Source organism: Alternaria arbusti, assembly GCF_024043155.1.
Source record: "Alternaria arbusti strain BMP 1465 chromosome Unknown scaffold_29, whole genome shotgun sequence".
Lineage (NCBI taxonomy): Eukaryota > Fungi > Ascomycota > Dothideomycetes > Pleosporales > Pleosporaceae > Alternaria > Alternaria arbusti.
The window spans coordinates 126,291-141,602 of record NW_026249969.1 but is presented as its reverse complement, the minus strand read 5'-3'; the positions used below and the strand labels follow the sequence as shown (position 1 = coordinate 141,602).

At 53.9% G+C, this 15,312-nt stretch overlaps 5 protein-coding genes across 5 annotated transcripts; 2 read left to right on the top strand and 3 right to left on the bottom strand.

The window, feature by feature from the left end:
* Positions 1-905: 905 nt before the first annotated feature.
* On the top strand, positions 906-2,488 carry J4E86_011085 (uncharacterized protein; the record flags this gene model as incomplete). Its single annotated transcript, XM_051451579.1, has 2 exons — positions 906-1,020; positions 1,107-2,488. 2 exons carry the CDS (start codon positions 906-908, stop codon positions 2,486-2,488), a joined length of 1,497 nt encoding a protein of 498 aa, XP_051297279.1.
* Positions 2,489-3,400: 912 nt separating this feature from the next.
* J4E86_011084 (uncharacterized protein) lies at positions 3,401-5,229 on the top strand (the record flags this gene model as incomplete). The annotated part of the gene is made up of 2 exons (XM_051451578.1): positions 3,401-3,991; positions 4,039-5,229. The coding sequence occupies 2 exons, from the start codon at positions 3,401-3,403 to the stop codon at positions 5,227-5,229; spliced, it is 1,782 nt and encodes a 593-aa protein (XP_051297278.1).
* Positions 5,230-8,893: 3,664 nt separating this feature from the next.
* On the bottom strand, positions 8,894-9,271 carry J4E86_011083 (uncharacterized protein; the record flags this gene model as incomplete). The annotated part of the gene is made up of 1 exon (XM_051451577.1): positions 8,894-9,271. The coding sequence occupies one exon, from the start codon at positions 9,269-9,271 to the stop codon at positions 8,894-8,896; it is 378 nt and encodes a 125-aa protein (XP_051297277.1).
* Positions 9,272-11,633: 2,362 nt separating this feature from the next.
* On the bottom strand, positions 11,634-13,385 carry J4E86_011082 (uncharacterized protein; the record flags this gene model as incomplete). The annotated part of the gene is made up of 1 exon (XM_051451576.1): positions 11,634-13,385. One exon carries the CDS (start codon positions 13,383-13,385, stop codon positions 11,634-11,636), a length of 1,752 nt encoding a protein of 583 aa, XP_051297276.1.
* A 664-nt stretch (positions 13,386-14,049) lies between these two features.
* Positions 14,050-15,180, bottom strand: J4E86_011081 (uncharacterized protein; the record flags this gene model as incomplete). Its single annotated transcript, XM_051451575.1, has 1 exon — positions 14,050-15,180. One exon carries the CDS (start codon positions 15,178-15,180, stop codon positions 14,050-14,052), a length of 1,131 nt encoding a protein of 376 aa, XP_051297275.1.
* Positions 15,181-15,312: the final 132 nt, after the last annotated feature.

Here is a 15,312-nt window from a genome sequence, read left to right as displayed (position 1 = left end):
TTAACGCCTTCAAAGCCTATGATTGGGCGAATGCCGGGAGATGAAGGTATCCCTATATATGTATTTGTCTAATGTCGTAGGTGTAGAACAAAACGATGATCACATCCATCTACGAGCTATCAAGATCAGTGTTTCGCTTCGTAGGCAGCTTGAAGATGGTGACAAGGCGCTGTGGGCTCTTGACTGCTGCCCGGCCTTGTTCTTGAGGTGGCTACTGAGTAGATCATACTTTAAGATGAATATATAAGCCAGTGGGTATCATCAGAACTTATCCAAGTCTGCTATAGCCCTCTACCACTATCAGAAAGTCCGTAAATTCAGAGTGAAAGCAACATATCCTCGGCTTGGGGAAGCTCGGGCCAACATCATACACAGTACGGTTTAATGGTCTGCGTCTTGAAGTTGCGAAAGCGTACTCTGGCATGCTGTCGGCTTTGACTCTTCCAAGCACAGTCCTGTTTTCCACGGGCTCAAGTCTCTCTATGGAAGCATTTCCGCCTTGCCTTTTGCGCTCAACGACTTGAGCGGTAATGAGTATGGGCTTTTGCGCGGTACTTGCGATCCGCAAGGATAGTGCAGCTTCACGTTAGGAGCTACCATTCTTACGAAAGTCGTATTCAGGTTGGCAAGATACGTGAGGAGAGTGCATCGCGCTCATGCAGATGCCTGCTAAAGTTGCTTATGCGTACGTTGATGCTCGGATGCTCAACCACCACTCACACCTTGACACGGCCGTGGAGAGCGCTAGCGTAGGCAACGCGAACGCCACAATCAACCCCGCCATCACCATTCCGCCTTGCCGCAGCACATCTCTAGTACACAGCCTTCGCTGAGCATGAAGATGACTTCCATCGCTCATTCTTGCGACCTGACCTCGGGAGTGTCATTCTTTGCGGAACCAAGCAATGGCAAGCTTCGGGTTTTCCATCGGCGACATCATCCTAATCAGCAACTACGCGTATTCGGTTTACAAGTCGTGTAAGAACGCTGGTGACAACTTCAAGGAGATCACGTCAGATGGTGGGTATTGCCCGTAATACAACTCGTACAAGCACTAACGCGGCGTACAATAGTGGCTTCTTTACGCACACTCCTTCTCGCTCTAGACGATGAGTGCAAGAACCCCCAGTCCTCGTTCCAACAGCTTCCCTTCGCGCAGAGAGGCGAGCTCGCTGCGCGCTTGCAAGACTGTAAAGCTGATCTTCGGTCGGTGAAGAAGCTTCTCCACGACTTCCGTTCACTCAACACGCGCGATGCACGATACCGCGATAAACTTGCATTTACGGCTGGGAAACAGGCGGCGATACGAGAGAAGATAGCGACGCATAGCGTTCGGCTGCAACAGCTGCTGAACGGGATCAACGTCGGCACATTCTCGAGGATCGAGAGGAATACCGAAGCGCATTACCTGTCTCTCCTCGACATTCGGGCGAAACTGGATCGGATCCATTTGGACGTGCTTGCGGGCAGACGTGATGCCACGGCATTTATGAACAGTGAGGATGCAGTGGCGTTGGAAGACGAGGTCCTCGACGATCACATGACGGAAGTTGATGTTGACGTGTCATATGAAGTTCTTGAGTGGATCGATAAAATCCAGAAAGGAACTTTGCTGACGACAAAAGAATACGACCCGGCTTGTGACCCCTCCCTTGATGACGCGAAAATCGATCCAGATGCGAGTGGATCTGATTCTGCAGTCGTTCTTGGTAACCACGAAGCGGTCGACTGTGTCACTCAGGTTGACGAGGCTCCTGATGGTGTCTTTCAATATTTGTCACACAACGTTGGGCAACAGTCCAGTTCTTCCAAGAGCCTACCGCAGTTATACCGATCATACGGCAATGACATGGTATCTCCTGCCACTCCTCAGGCTCCTCGTATCCCCAAAGTCTCAACTCGTTCATATTATGCAGAAGTCGCATTGACTATTGATGACGACGAGCAGACCATAATCGTACCATTTCTCGATAAATGGCCATGGGGTCGCACTGTTACTGAAGAGCTTCACTTTGACACAAAAAAAGAAGAGTGGGTGGCGCGCAAGATCACGAAAAACAAACCTGTTAGGCCCTCCTTTCCGAAGTTTTGTATTGACACTGTCTACGATATCGAGTTCACCTTGGAAGAGATCTGCACAGGTGCTTCCAAGCGTATTGTTGTGCGAAGGCGAATAAAAACATCAGGACGCAGCAGTGTCAAGAGCTCGAGGGAATTTGAAATTACATTGCATTGCAAAAAAGGCGGACAATTTGATATCATTCGATACTCCAAAGCTGGGAATCTGTGCGAAACGTACACAGAGAATATTATCTTCGCATTCAAACGCGTACGTTTTGCGACTATTGAAAATAGATGTGGCCCACTAATAGGTGCTATAGAAACCTCACGCTGTGTTTGGTGGAATATACGCTTCCCTAACAAGCAAAATCCGCTTATCTACTGTCGAAGCCAACAGAGGTTGGCGAAGAGAGATATGTCATCCTAGTGGCAGAATGATTCAGCTATACGCAGATGGTCCTACAAATGCCGAACATTGTTTGTATATGCGCTACGGATTACCTTATGCGGCGTGCCCCGACTCATGGGGCAAGTTAACATTCACTGTCGCTGTTGCTACAGACGACAGCAGTCAGAGCGACGGTACTGAAGAATGCACCACTGTGCAGCTCGTTGATCGAAAGCGCATAGGTGGGCCTTTCTTTGCTCAGATAGAGGGGGTCAAAGGGCGGGTATATGAGTCTATCGCACCTCGCAACAACAATGATTTCGTTGAAATTCTGAAGGACAAAAGAAAGGAACAGGTCCCCGTTGGTGCGACGTGAAAGCAAGCGCCTCGTGCGGGGTCCTGAGCTGCGAATGAAATCTTGGAGGGTACTAAGGCATCGTCTGACGAGCGCTAACCATGGGGTAGAGAGCATACTACAAATCTTGATCAGGTGTGTCAGTGCCTTCTCATTGAAGCCTGTTGGCAATGAGAGTCTGAGTTTGTGTAGAGGGTGGCTCCGTGATATAGCTCGGCTCCCGGGGTTTTATTACCCGGACTCGGCAAACCTCCGCTCGCGCAATCTGCATCTTCCCAACACCACACTTATCGGCAACCGCCCTCACTTATCAACATCCGTCGCCGTCGGATGCCATCCGATCGGCTGTCAGATAAAGTACCGACGAATTACCGATGACAGATAACAGCCGACAGAACGCGTATCTCCGCGTTCGACTCGTACGCGACCGCATGCAGCAGGTACCAAGACCATCGCGTCGTTGATTACTAGGTGGATTGTGGGGTAGTGGAGTCGAGAGTGGAGATGAACGTCGGTGCGAATGCAACGCAGTGCAAGGTATACGACCGATCTCGGAAGTATAGCATACGTCGGATGTTGTTATATACAATCCAACGATGGCGCCGCTGTACGTAGCTTCAGCGTTGTGCGAACGCGTCGCGTTAATCCTACACACCCACATCGACGCCATCATGGGCCACACCAGCATGGCTCAGCGACTACTCACCAGCTTCGCGCTGCTCACCACCAGCGTATCTAGCGTTTCTGCAGCATACAACACTTCATCTGCAGTCACGCTTCCCGGCTATGGCACCTTTGTCGGCACCACGGTCTCGCAAACTTTGACGAAGAAGCCTCTAATACGCGCTGTAGACGCCTGGCTCGGTATCGACTATGCGTCTCAGCCTGTTGGAGAGGCAAGGTTTGCGCCTGTTGGTGCGCCAGAGCCCTTTGACGGTGTTAAAAACGCGAGCAGTTATGGATACTCGTGTTTCCAGGATCCAGACGAACTCCCATATGAACTGGACGAGGCGTGTCTGAGCATGAACGTTTTCCGGCCGCAGGGCGTTGCGGAAGATGCGGAACTACCGGTGCTGATCTGGATTCATGGGGGTGGTTTCGTCGCTGGTAGCGCGAGGAGCTTTGATGGTGCCTCCTTCGTGGCTAACTCGAGGGAGCCGCTTGTGGCTGTTACTTTCAACTACAGGGTAAGCATAGCTATCGTCCTCACACGAGTCAGGCTGATGTCATCCAGGTCAACTCTCTGGGTTTCCTCCCGTCTCCAGTCTTTGAGCGCGAAGGACTTCTCAACCTCGGACTCCGCGATCAAGAGACCCTGTTCAAGTTCGTCCAAAAGTACATTTCGGCTTTTGGAGGCGATGCTTCTCGCGTCACGATTGGAGGTCGCTCAGCTGGTGCGCACTCAGTTGGCATTCATCTCTTCCACAACTACAACACCACCGAGGGCGCTGCGCCACTGTTCTCGCAGGCTCTTCTCCAGTCCGGCAGTGTGACTGCTCGAGCTTTCCCCAATGCATCGTACCCGTTGTACCAGGACCAGTTTGCGCAATATCTTAGCTACACAGGATGCAGCGCAGTAGCCAACAGCACCGATGCCGAAATCCTTAGCTGCCTACGTTCAGTGCCCATCGATGCGATCCAGAACGCCAGCGCTCTGCTGTGGCGCGCTTCAGAATACCCCATCACGTGGCCATTCCAACCCACGCGAGGCGGCCCTCTTCTTGAACAAGCAGGCTCAACGTCCGGAATCAACGAACAGTTCTACCGCATCCCCACCATTACCACCAACGTTGTCGACGAAGCAAAGTACTACTCCCCAGGCGACATTTCCAACAACGAAGAATTCCTCGCCTTCATCAAAAACCTGATCCCAGGTCTGACCACTGACGATCTCTCCGATCTCGAGGAGCTTTACCCTGACCCAGCAGACGACATCGACGGCCCTTACGCCCACAGCCCGAATTCCACACAATACAACCGCATCTCTGCCGCGCTTACAGACTACATGTACGTCTGCGCCGGCCAAGAAACCGCCATGCGCATGTCGTCTGCCTCAGTCCCCGTGTACAAAATGGTCTTCGCCGTAAACAACACATTCCCTACTTGGAAAGGCATCCCCCACACCGCCGACACAAAGTACACATGGGCTGAACCGGCCGGTAACGGTGGTGTGCAGTACCCAGAAGTAGGCAAGGAGCTACTCAATGCGTACTTCTCCGACTTTGTTGCGTTGGGCGATCCAAATGCGGGGAATCGGACTGGTGTACCGGTTTGGCCGAAATATGAGGATGAGGGTGAGGGTAGGCCGGGGTTGCAGTTGAGGATGGAGGCTTTTGGCAATAGCAGGGTGGAGGGAGATGCGATTAGGAGGCGTCAATGCGAGTGGTGGAGGGACGAAAGCAGGGCTGCGAGGTTGGAGAAGTAGGATGATAGGATGGAAGTTGGGTAGTTGACTGAATTCCGCAATGTCCGTACAGAAACGACTCACAAGCTGCACTTCGCAACGTTATTGCCGTCGCATCTCCAACCCTGGATCGTAAACTCACGACCACAATGGCTGTTGCACTAGAACTGTTCTTCTTCGCATACCGTATCGCCGTTCCCGGGTTGACACGCGGGGACGCACCAACCTACACGCAAGCGCCCCACATGCGCTAATCGATTGGCGCAATCCCAACCGATTACACATGCGCGCGCGTTGAACGACATCCGCCTATCCTGCCCACGTGTGACTGCGACCCGTCCGTGTCTTCCGTTTCGCCCACCATTCTTGACGTAACTAAGCTTTTCTCACGCTGATGAAGCTCACGCAAGCTTTTTATCAAGCTTTGGCGACTGGGGTGTACCTAGGTAGGGTTAGGTTTCCGCTGCGTGCCGCGCACATGGGATAGATGGATGGCTAGTATGCGTCCGTTCCTGCAGCTTATGGCTAGGGTCGTGGATCGGGCTTGTCGTTGACGTAGGGGAAGGGTGTTTAGCTCGAGAGCGGGCTGACGACGTTGGGTAGGTATAAAAGATGGATGGCTTTGGCTGTGGTTGAGGGGTGGTGTGTTGGTTTCTTGTCGTCCTTTTCGTTCCTACAAGAAGTCACAATCTTCCCGTCAATATGAGCGCGTTTCTGGTACTGGGTCTCGCTGCTACAGCTCTGGGTTACCCGGCTGTTAGCAAGCACCATCATACGCCTCTGGAAAATGCGACGGATTATCTCGTTTCTGTCGGGCCGCGACCGTACTACATCATCAGCAATATGACTGATAGTCCGTTGAAGCGGAAACTGCAGTCGTGTGAGAATACTCCGGTTTCTATCTCCCCATTCACAATCGGTCACCGCGGTGGAGGCACACTGCAATTCCCAGAAGAGTCGATCCGGTCACAAGATGCTGGTGCGCGGATGGGTGCTGGAATCTTGGAATGCGATGTAGCTTTCACAAGCGATAGGGGATTGGTGTGCAGACATGACCTATGCGATCTACACCGAACCACAGACATCCTGCTCAGGCCCGAATTGGCAGCAAAATGCACCACGCCGTTTACACCAGCAAATGCAACGAGTCCTGCGAATGCGTTATGTTGTACATCGGACATCACGATCGATGAATGTATGATCTCTCCTCCACCCCAAGTACCCGCGACACAAAATCAAACTAACAAAACAAAGTCAGCACCCTCTGCAGCAAACAAGACGGCTTCAACGCCTCCGCCACCACCCCGCTCACCTACCAAGCCGGCACCCCCCTCTGGCGCACAGAACTCTACGACACATGCGCGCAGACTCTGACTCTAAACCAATACATCGACCTCGTAGACTCCTACCCGGGCTACCGCAACTTCACCCCGGAGTTAAAAACACCACCCGCAGCCGTCCCCATGCCTTTCCAAGGAAACTACACACAGGCTCAATACGCGTCCGACATGATAGCCGCGTTCCGCGAAAAGGGCATTCATGCGGATCGTGTTTGGCCGCAGAGTTTCTTGTTTGAGGATGTGGTGTATTGGATTGATAATGACGAAGAGTTTGGTGCTCAGGCTGTGTATCTGCAGGAGTTTGATACACCGTCTGACCTCGCCGCCGGATTCGCAAATCTGTCCACCGCCCGCGCCGCAGGCGTGAATATCATCGCGCCCTCGCTCCCTATGCTCTTATCCATCGGCGGGTCGGACAACGCCACCATCGTGGAAAGCGAGTACGCGAAAGCGATTAAAGACAATGGCATGGATATTATCGCTTGGACGTTTGAGCGGAGCGGGCCGTTGGCGAATGTGAAGAGGGATGCGGAGTATTATTTCGCGAGTGTGGTGGATGTGGTTGATCATGATGGACAGTACTATGAGGTGCTGGATGTGCTGGTCAGGGAGGTGGGAGTCAAGGGGCTTTTTACGGATTGGGCGGGGACGGTGAGTTATTTTGCGAGTTGTTTTGGGTTGGAGGGGCCGGTGGGGGGGAGTTATCGGTGATTGTTAGGGACGGGAGGGGGTAGGTGGTAAGAGTAGAAGCAGACGGAGGTGTGGAAGTGAACTAGGGTTTTGCATACACTATGGCCTACGACAAGATGGCTTTGTGAGAGGACATGAATGTTTACAGACACGTGAAACAAGGAGTATGATAAGGCCGTAATTCAAGACCGAAAAAAAGAAACAGTGTGGAAACCTCAACTTTGAACCGTAATCTGCGCTCATGCCAGCCAGCGGAATCGAGTACATGCGACCAGCCGCCGGACTCGTAGACCACCCACGTCATTGTCTACTACGAACATACACCACATGCCCACATTAACCTCCATTTCATGCTTCTCCCTTTTCACACAATCACCTTCCTCAACCCATCTCTATCACAATCGTCAATCTCCCATTCGCCCAATTGCCAAACCCCATCTCCATCTCACAAAACTACTACATCTTCACCGCCCACCCTCACCTCACCAGCAACCCAACCATACCCTCTTCCTCCTATCTACTCGGCAACCACAGCCGAACATATCCCCACAGTCTCGCTTCTAGACCCCCGTGCACTGTTCTTAGCACTGTCTAGCTTGCGTCCGTTCGAAGTACTTGCTTTCTTTCGGTCGCTGCCGTAATAGCGATCGACGTGTTCGGCTGATTTCCACTTTTCGCCAACTGACAGTGGACAGGACAGGCGAACTAATCGGTGGTATTAGAGTCGGAATGATAGACTAACATAGTGGCGCATACGGTGATTACGGTCGGTCGGGTTCGGGTTTGGATAGGTCATGGCTGTTGGATGTGGTCGTGATGGGCGAGTGAGTGGGAGCATGTGAATTAGTGAGTGGGTGGTGGGTGGGGGAGGTTGTTGGGCGCAGAATCACATTGATGGATAGTCAAATTGACGGAACAAGTAAGTTCTTCGTTCTCAACTATACTATCCTATCCTATCATCTCCTCCACTCTCTCAAACAAAACACCAAGCTAAATCGCACTCTCAAAAAAAAGTAGGTATCGGGGTATCACCAAACTCCAGCTCCACCAGAAAAGTAGGCAGCCGCAAATCGTAGAGACGGCGCGGAGAAAGCAAGCGAAGACAGACACACAGTACAGACGAAGGAGGTGCGCGGCAAGCCGCGGTCAACCAGGTACAAAGTATAGGACCTCCAAGTAGTACGTATGTCATGTGATGAGATATCGCATTCGCATAGCAGCGTCCTGATCGCGCGCCTAAAAAGGGGGGTATAACAAAACAGAGTCGAACCAACGTAACAAAAGAAATGTTGGTCGACTACAAAGACAGATCCCAAAAGCTCCAGTATTACCCAGTAAGTTTGTTGTTGATGATGATCCCACAAGTTTCGTCAATCGTCGCAGACAAGAGAAAGATAGTGTGTGATTACAAAGGAGTGTGTGTGGGCAATAGAGCAGGAAACGTGAATGTAGAACAAAGGTCCCATGGACAAGTCCAGGGAAAGTAAAAAGGGGGTATGATGCAAAGCGCAAACTGAGGCTGGAACAAGACGTAAACGGACATACATCCTCGTGATATGGGGTTGTTTAGAAAACAATGTAACATGAGAAAAGGGTTGGGGTTGAATCAAAGACAGCGCACCAGTCGATGATGGCAAAAACCGTTAATCTCACGTTCATAGAACGAGGTACCCGACACCAGCCGCGAGCGCAACAACAAGACCGTTGATCTGGAGCGAAGAAGCGGCACCCTCGAATTGAGGGGGCATGGAAGCGGAGGCGCTGGCCATGGGGCCGGAGGCAGTGGGCATGGCCATGCTGGCGGTGGTGTTGCCGGCGGCGTACGAGGGGACGATGGTGGGGTGCGTGGCGGAGATGGTGCTGGTGCTGTTTGCGGCGGTGTAGCCGGCGGGGGATGACGAGGACGCGGTGACGGTGTTGACGCGGTAGACGGTCGAGGTGATGTAGACGGTGGCGTCGTACTGGTCTTCCTGGGCGAAGGCGCAGACGAGGAGCGCGAAGAGCGCGGTGATGATTTGGGTGAAGGAGCGCATTTTGGTGGTGGTGAAGGAAGGTAGTTGTTGTGGTAGTGGGTTGGATATGCGACTGTGAATGCGCAGTGCTTCGATGTCGAATCAGAAGAAGTGAGGGTTGCAAGTGTTATGCAGGTGCGTTTGAGATGAGCGACGGTGATTTGTTTTTGTTTGGATAGACCAAGAAAGAGTGAGTGAGTGAGATATCAAGGATAGTACTTGTCAATGTAATGAGTGTGGGTAAGCTTAAAGCTTTAAAAGATCGTGAGTCTCGGGGAAGAGAGAGTAAAAGAGGGTTTGTCTCGCAACGTTTGAGGAGGGTGAAGGGGAAACAACGGGCAAGGCAGGGAGCAAGGTGGGCCGCCCCCGGCGCCTTGTATCGTGTTCCTGGCATCCCTGCCGCGAGTGCAATTTCCCACTGCCAAAGCGCAATTTCGGTCCCCCTGGGCGCGCTAACGCAGGTTCGGGCGTGCTAACGGGAGTACCTGAGCAAGGAAGCTGCCGATCTGGCGCTTGGCAATGGGGCCCACGGCAAATCTCTGCACTGCATCCCAGTCCGCGCGCGCTCCTGTGGTTGGCCTGAGGTGCGCGCTGCACGCTGAACTACCGAGGTACCCACTCAAGGCCAACGTGCTGCACGCTTGCTGCATCCTCGTGACGGGCGGGTGGTGACCTCACTTCTCACTCCCATCGCTAGGGGAAACCTTGAGGAAAGTCGCTGCCCAGGTGAGATGCTGTCATCGCCCATCTGCGAACTCAAGGTTCACGCCCCATGATCCTCACCATGCTCAAGGTGCAACCAAGTTTCAACGGCCATCACCCCAGGCAACTTCTCTCACCCCATGCGTTCCACATTCCACTCCAGCCTGAGTCGGACTGTCCACAGTGTCGCGCCTCAAAGCACGGACGCTGAAACAATGCGCAGCGAATCGAGGCGTCTGTTCGGCCTCCAAGGCGGAAACGCGACTGGAGGCAGCTAGGCCAGCACGACTGACTGCTGGACGCTGTACACCGGGGCGAACGTGACTGGAGCCAGCACGACAAATCTCGTCTAGCTATTACACCGCAACCGCACCGGACTCAGCTCGCGCACTCGTGGCACGCTACCCGTTGCGACATGTGTTCTGGGTAACACAGTAAGCCAATCAGCGCACGCCGTCTCAGACCCGTCCCCTCTATATCTATAGACCACGGGTGAGGTTAACAACGTGGTCGGCGGCAAGACGAGGCTATCATTGCCTGGACACCTTGGCGTGCTGGACGCGGAAGAGACGGTACAACGAAGCGATGAGAAGAAGTGCTGTGATGGTGGTGTGGAACTGTAGAGAGATTTTCTTGCAAAGAGTTTGTCGTGTAGTCGCTCAACATATGCACGCAATGCATCTTGTGACTCAAAGTAATCTTCACAGTAGCATGTGAAGCGTCCAGATGCGCTCGCCAACACATCCCCATCAATGCGAAGTCGCATATCGTGAGGAAAATCAAAAAACCCACTGACACACAGGAACAAGTAACGATCATCCGCTGCTAGAATTGAAATTACAATTACACAAGCGAGCATGCCGCATGATTGGCTCCCTACCTAGCCCGCACACTACCCCTACCATTACTAGTACACAATATGGGCTTTCTTTCTTGCTCATTTCCGCCTTTCGCATCGTGACCCATCCATCGCATTGAAGCCATTGCAAATCCAGCTCCTAACTTCCGCTCTTCTCAAATGAACGCAATTCAAGCCAAGCAATTGCGCGCCTGTGCAATCGACCTTGGAGAGGCTCGCATGCTTGCAATTCGGTCGCGGACGGCAGATTGAAATCGAGGGTGCGCGCGCACGCAAATTTGACAATAAATCATCTTCCATCGCACTCGCTTTCGTTTCCTCGATCGAAACCAACGGTCGTGTGTCTTGTCGTGTCATGCCAACGCCTCCGCCAGTCGCAAGGTTTAGGACGGGGAACCACGACTCTGTGCCACGCGCAAAGTTAGTTTGAGCGCAAAATGCAAATGCAGCAACAGCAACGACCACCACCACGACGACTTGATGCATGTCTCTTCGGCTTCATTGCCGGCGCGACAATATTCGCAAATGCCCTCTTCCCCAACACCATGCTGTTTCCAGCCAGACTAGACAAAGCCCCCTTGCGCCATAGCAACCCGTGCGTGCAGTCCACGATGGGAGAACAAAGACGCTCATTCCCTCACCCCCCAGCGCAGACTACGGCAAAATGCAGAGAAAGGGAAGCAAGCGAACGCACGAACCTGCACAGTAAAACAGCCTTGGCAATCCCTCACACAATAGTCGCAAAGATGCAAACAGAGCGCCGCGCTGCGAGTCGTGAATGTTTGATCAGCGCCGTGCGCCAAACAAACCACACTATTGTCTTCAGTCGGCTTCGACTACTTCGGCACTCTCCCATAAACGGCGACAGATCTCCTCGGCTTCGTTTCGGCTGCGCGCCTGGTCACTCTCGAAACTCTGTTGAAAGTCGTTCTCGTCGCGACTAGTCTTGCCGCGACCTGCATCATGGTCGAAACTGACTCGTGATCTCCGCGAGCCCGTCCCATCTGTTTCGACGCCGCTTTCGTTGAAACTCGTGCTCAGGCTGCTGGCTCCTGTCGTGAAGCCGTTTGCGCCGTGCGACTTGGGTACGCGGATTTTGCGTGACATGCCAGGGGTTTGGTAGATTCTTGCGAGCGCGTCTGCAATTGGGTTGCGGTATCTTCGCACGACATTGTACTCAACCGCGACGTGGTTGAACTGCTGCTGCAGGCGTGGATCTAGGCGCCCCTCACCATTGCCGTTGTAGTGGATGCTGGACTGAAGGTATGTGGGACCACCCGTGCGGGGAAGGGTTACGGGAACGAGCTTCTGCGGTTCAATGTTGGACGACGCACGTTGAAGCATGAGCTTCTGCTGTGTCCGCGATGGGGGTAGGTTGGTTGGCGTAGTCGTGCCAGAGCGCTGGGGCGTCTTGGAGGGTGTGTCCGCGCCGCCCTTGAAGTTTGGCATTGACTTGTTGCGCTTGATCTTGTCCACCTCCCCTTCATCAGTGTCGTCTTTGAGCTGATGCGCAGCCATGTACTCGCCATCGTGAGGTGTCCCAGCGGAACCGTCTCCGTCCATGAAGCGCGATACGAGGTTGTTCCCCGGAGTGTCGACCAAGGTAGATCCAACAGACCCAGCTGTATGACTGAGCAGATTATGACGATCGGAGGAGGATACGACAGTTGCGGCGACCGACGATGTCTGGGGAGCGACATGGTGTGAGGCGCTGCGCTGTAGTAGTCGCGATGTGATCATATCAGCATCTGGAGGCCGAGAATGTTGATAGGAGCTCCCGCCGTTAACCTGCGTGTTTGTGCGCGTGCGGTCGGTGAGCGTCTGAGTCGCCTGGTTGGGCGCTTCTCGAACTATACCAGCCGACTGTTGCGGCTCTCCTCTATTCTTCTCCATGTTGATCTCCGCCGCTCTGTGTTGTGCCTCAAGTATGACCGAGTTGGAGCGCGTGTTGGATCGGGTAGTAGTGGGCGACTGTGACGCACTCTCTTCGGTCCACCCGCCCTCGTCTCCTTCCTCGTCGTCATTGGGCATGTCAAAGTGGACCGCGGCGTGTGGCTCCGGAGAACTTTGCCGAGACCGAGAGGGAGTCGCGAGCGCACGCTTAGAAGTAGCGTTCTCGTTCTTGGACCCCTTCAGCGCGTGTTTCGCATGCCCTTGCCGCGGCGGGAGATGGCCGCTCGAGTGGTTTTTGCGCAGATTCGCTTGCTGCGTGTTTGCTCTCACAACGGCGCCGGAAGACGCATGGCGCTTCATTCCGGGACGCGCGTGTGGGCTGCTGGGCGCCGAAATGGAGTTGCCCGACTGTGAGCGGCGGTGGTGTCGCCCGGTGTTTTCTGCGCCCTGGAGCGCCTGCTGGGCCTGCTTCTCGGCTTTGCTCAGCTTGTTGAGGTTCTTGCCAAAGGACGTGTTCCGCTGCACGCGTTGGCCGACGACATGATGGCGCTGGCTCTTGTGATGGGCGGAGCGCTGGGCGCCCTCGGACGGCGACTGCGAGATGTGCGACTGCGACGACGACTGTCTGGTCATGGCAGCTGGCCTCTGGGGCCGCGAATTAGAATCGTCTGCCGAGGCCATGCTTACGTTCGCCTACGCGGGCGCGCGGCGTGTCGAGGGAGGTGAGGTCGGGGAGCCGTTTGGCTGTGGGAGCTGCACGTAATGATGCAAGTCTGCGGATCGTAGGAGTCGAGTGGAGCAGCCAGCTGGGTTTCGTTGTGCTGGCAGCCGAGCGGATCAACGGGCGGCCATGGAGATTCAATTGTGTGCGTTGGAGCGTTAGACGTGGTACAGCGTGCCACGTTGGGCCCAATGATGTTGATGGAGATGGTGGAGTCCATGCCCGGCCATCAAATGAGTAGGCGGTGAAAACGCCCCAACCGCTTTAGGTTCACCGCGGCCCGTCCCCACGTCATATGACCGTGCTCTCACCTCTTCACTACCACTACCGCGCATTCCAAGATCACTTCACGACACATCCTGTGCTGTACCTGCATTATCTATTATAAACTAAGACCCTACTTTATATCTGATGCAGTTGTGCTAAATACCGCGTGCCTTGCGCATCCCTCAGTGTACCGACTGAAAGAGTAACCCCCCTGTTATGGGTATGAAGATGCCAGCTCTCCAAGGTAAACAGTCGTATAGTCATGTGCTCGTATATGGTATATGTCTTCCGGTCATCCCTTCGTCAGTCATCATCGTGGTCTCGTGTCTCACCTCGCGTCTGCCTTGTCGTCGCTTCTCATGTTGCAAGTCCTTGAGCGAATCTCTTCAGCTTGCACCTCATTCCCCGTTGTAATGCCGCTCGCTGCTGACTGATCTGTCGTTGTGTAGGGTTCATGCCATCGATGCAGCCGAAAGAAGAAGTGCTGAGCAGAGACTCAGGGCGCGACCGGTAAGAAGGTGGTGGAGGTCCCGAGAAGTATGTTGGGGCATCGGAAAGATCGCCCATCGAGTCTTCGCGGATGAGATCGGCCGCTGCTGTCGATGGCCGGGTGCTGTCTGCGCTTCGTGCCGTGCGCATGAATATGGCGTTGAGACGGCACTCAAAGACGCTCTCTGTATCGCCGAGTCGTGCACTCGCTGGGGTGCCCATCCGGGAGGGTAGCTGCGACTGTTGGTCGATGGACAGAAGCGCACTGGCGCGCGTCGAAGGATGTCGTGTCGATGGCCTTGTGACGGGGCGACGAAGCGATCCAGATCGGGACATGAGCATGGTACCAGGGGCTTCCGCAACGTCCTCGTAGGAGATGGCTAAGAGTGGCATCGATGCTGACTGTCTGTTGATTTGCTTCCGACATGCCTGGCGCTGAGACTTGGTTCGTAAAAGCGAAGGCATCTGAACCTGCATCTTTTTGGCGCAACGAAGGAACGACTTTCCGTGTTGACTGGTGGCTGTCGATGGTCTGACGACTTCGGGTGCTCCAACCACGGGGATAGCGTGCTGAGCCACGGCTGAGTCTTTGGCACCTACATTTGTCGCTGCTCTCCAATACGAAAGGCCTCCCATGAGCGGGGGTGAAGGCGTATTCATGCTAGCATCGAGCCATGCATTGACGTCCCGTATCACGCCAGAATCAGGTCTCGCTGGGCGAAGAGGAGGTAGAACTGGCGGTCGAGGCGACACCCGCTCTACAAGTATCGGGAGCGGGGGTACTGCTGTTGCATCTTGCAGGCTCGGTGTTGCTCCAGTTGAAGGTGCCGTACGCGGCCGCCTGACTGATGGTTTTCGCCTTATCTCAATTGGTCCCTCGTCGTTCTTCAGCGTCTGTCGCGATGCCACTTTGCGAAGATGCCGTTGCAGCCACTTCTTCGCCGTTCCATGCTTGCTAATGGTTGTAGTGTTCGTCTGTTCTGTAGTGGTAGCCGTCATGCTGTGTGGATTCGAAGGAACTGTTTGCGAGAATGTCGTACGCTGAGTGATGCACGGCGGTAACAGTAATGTAGAAGAGGTGAGAGTGGGAATACGGAAGTGACTTCATGTGGGTTGGAATGGTCGTCGTCA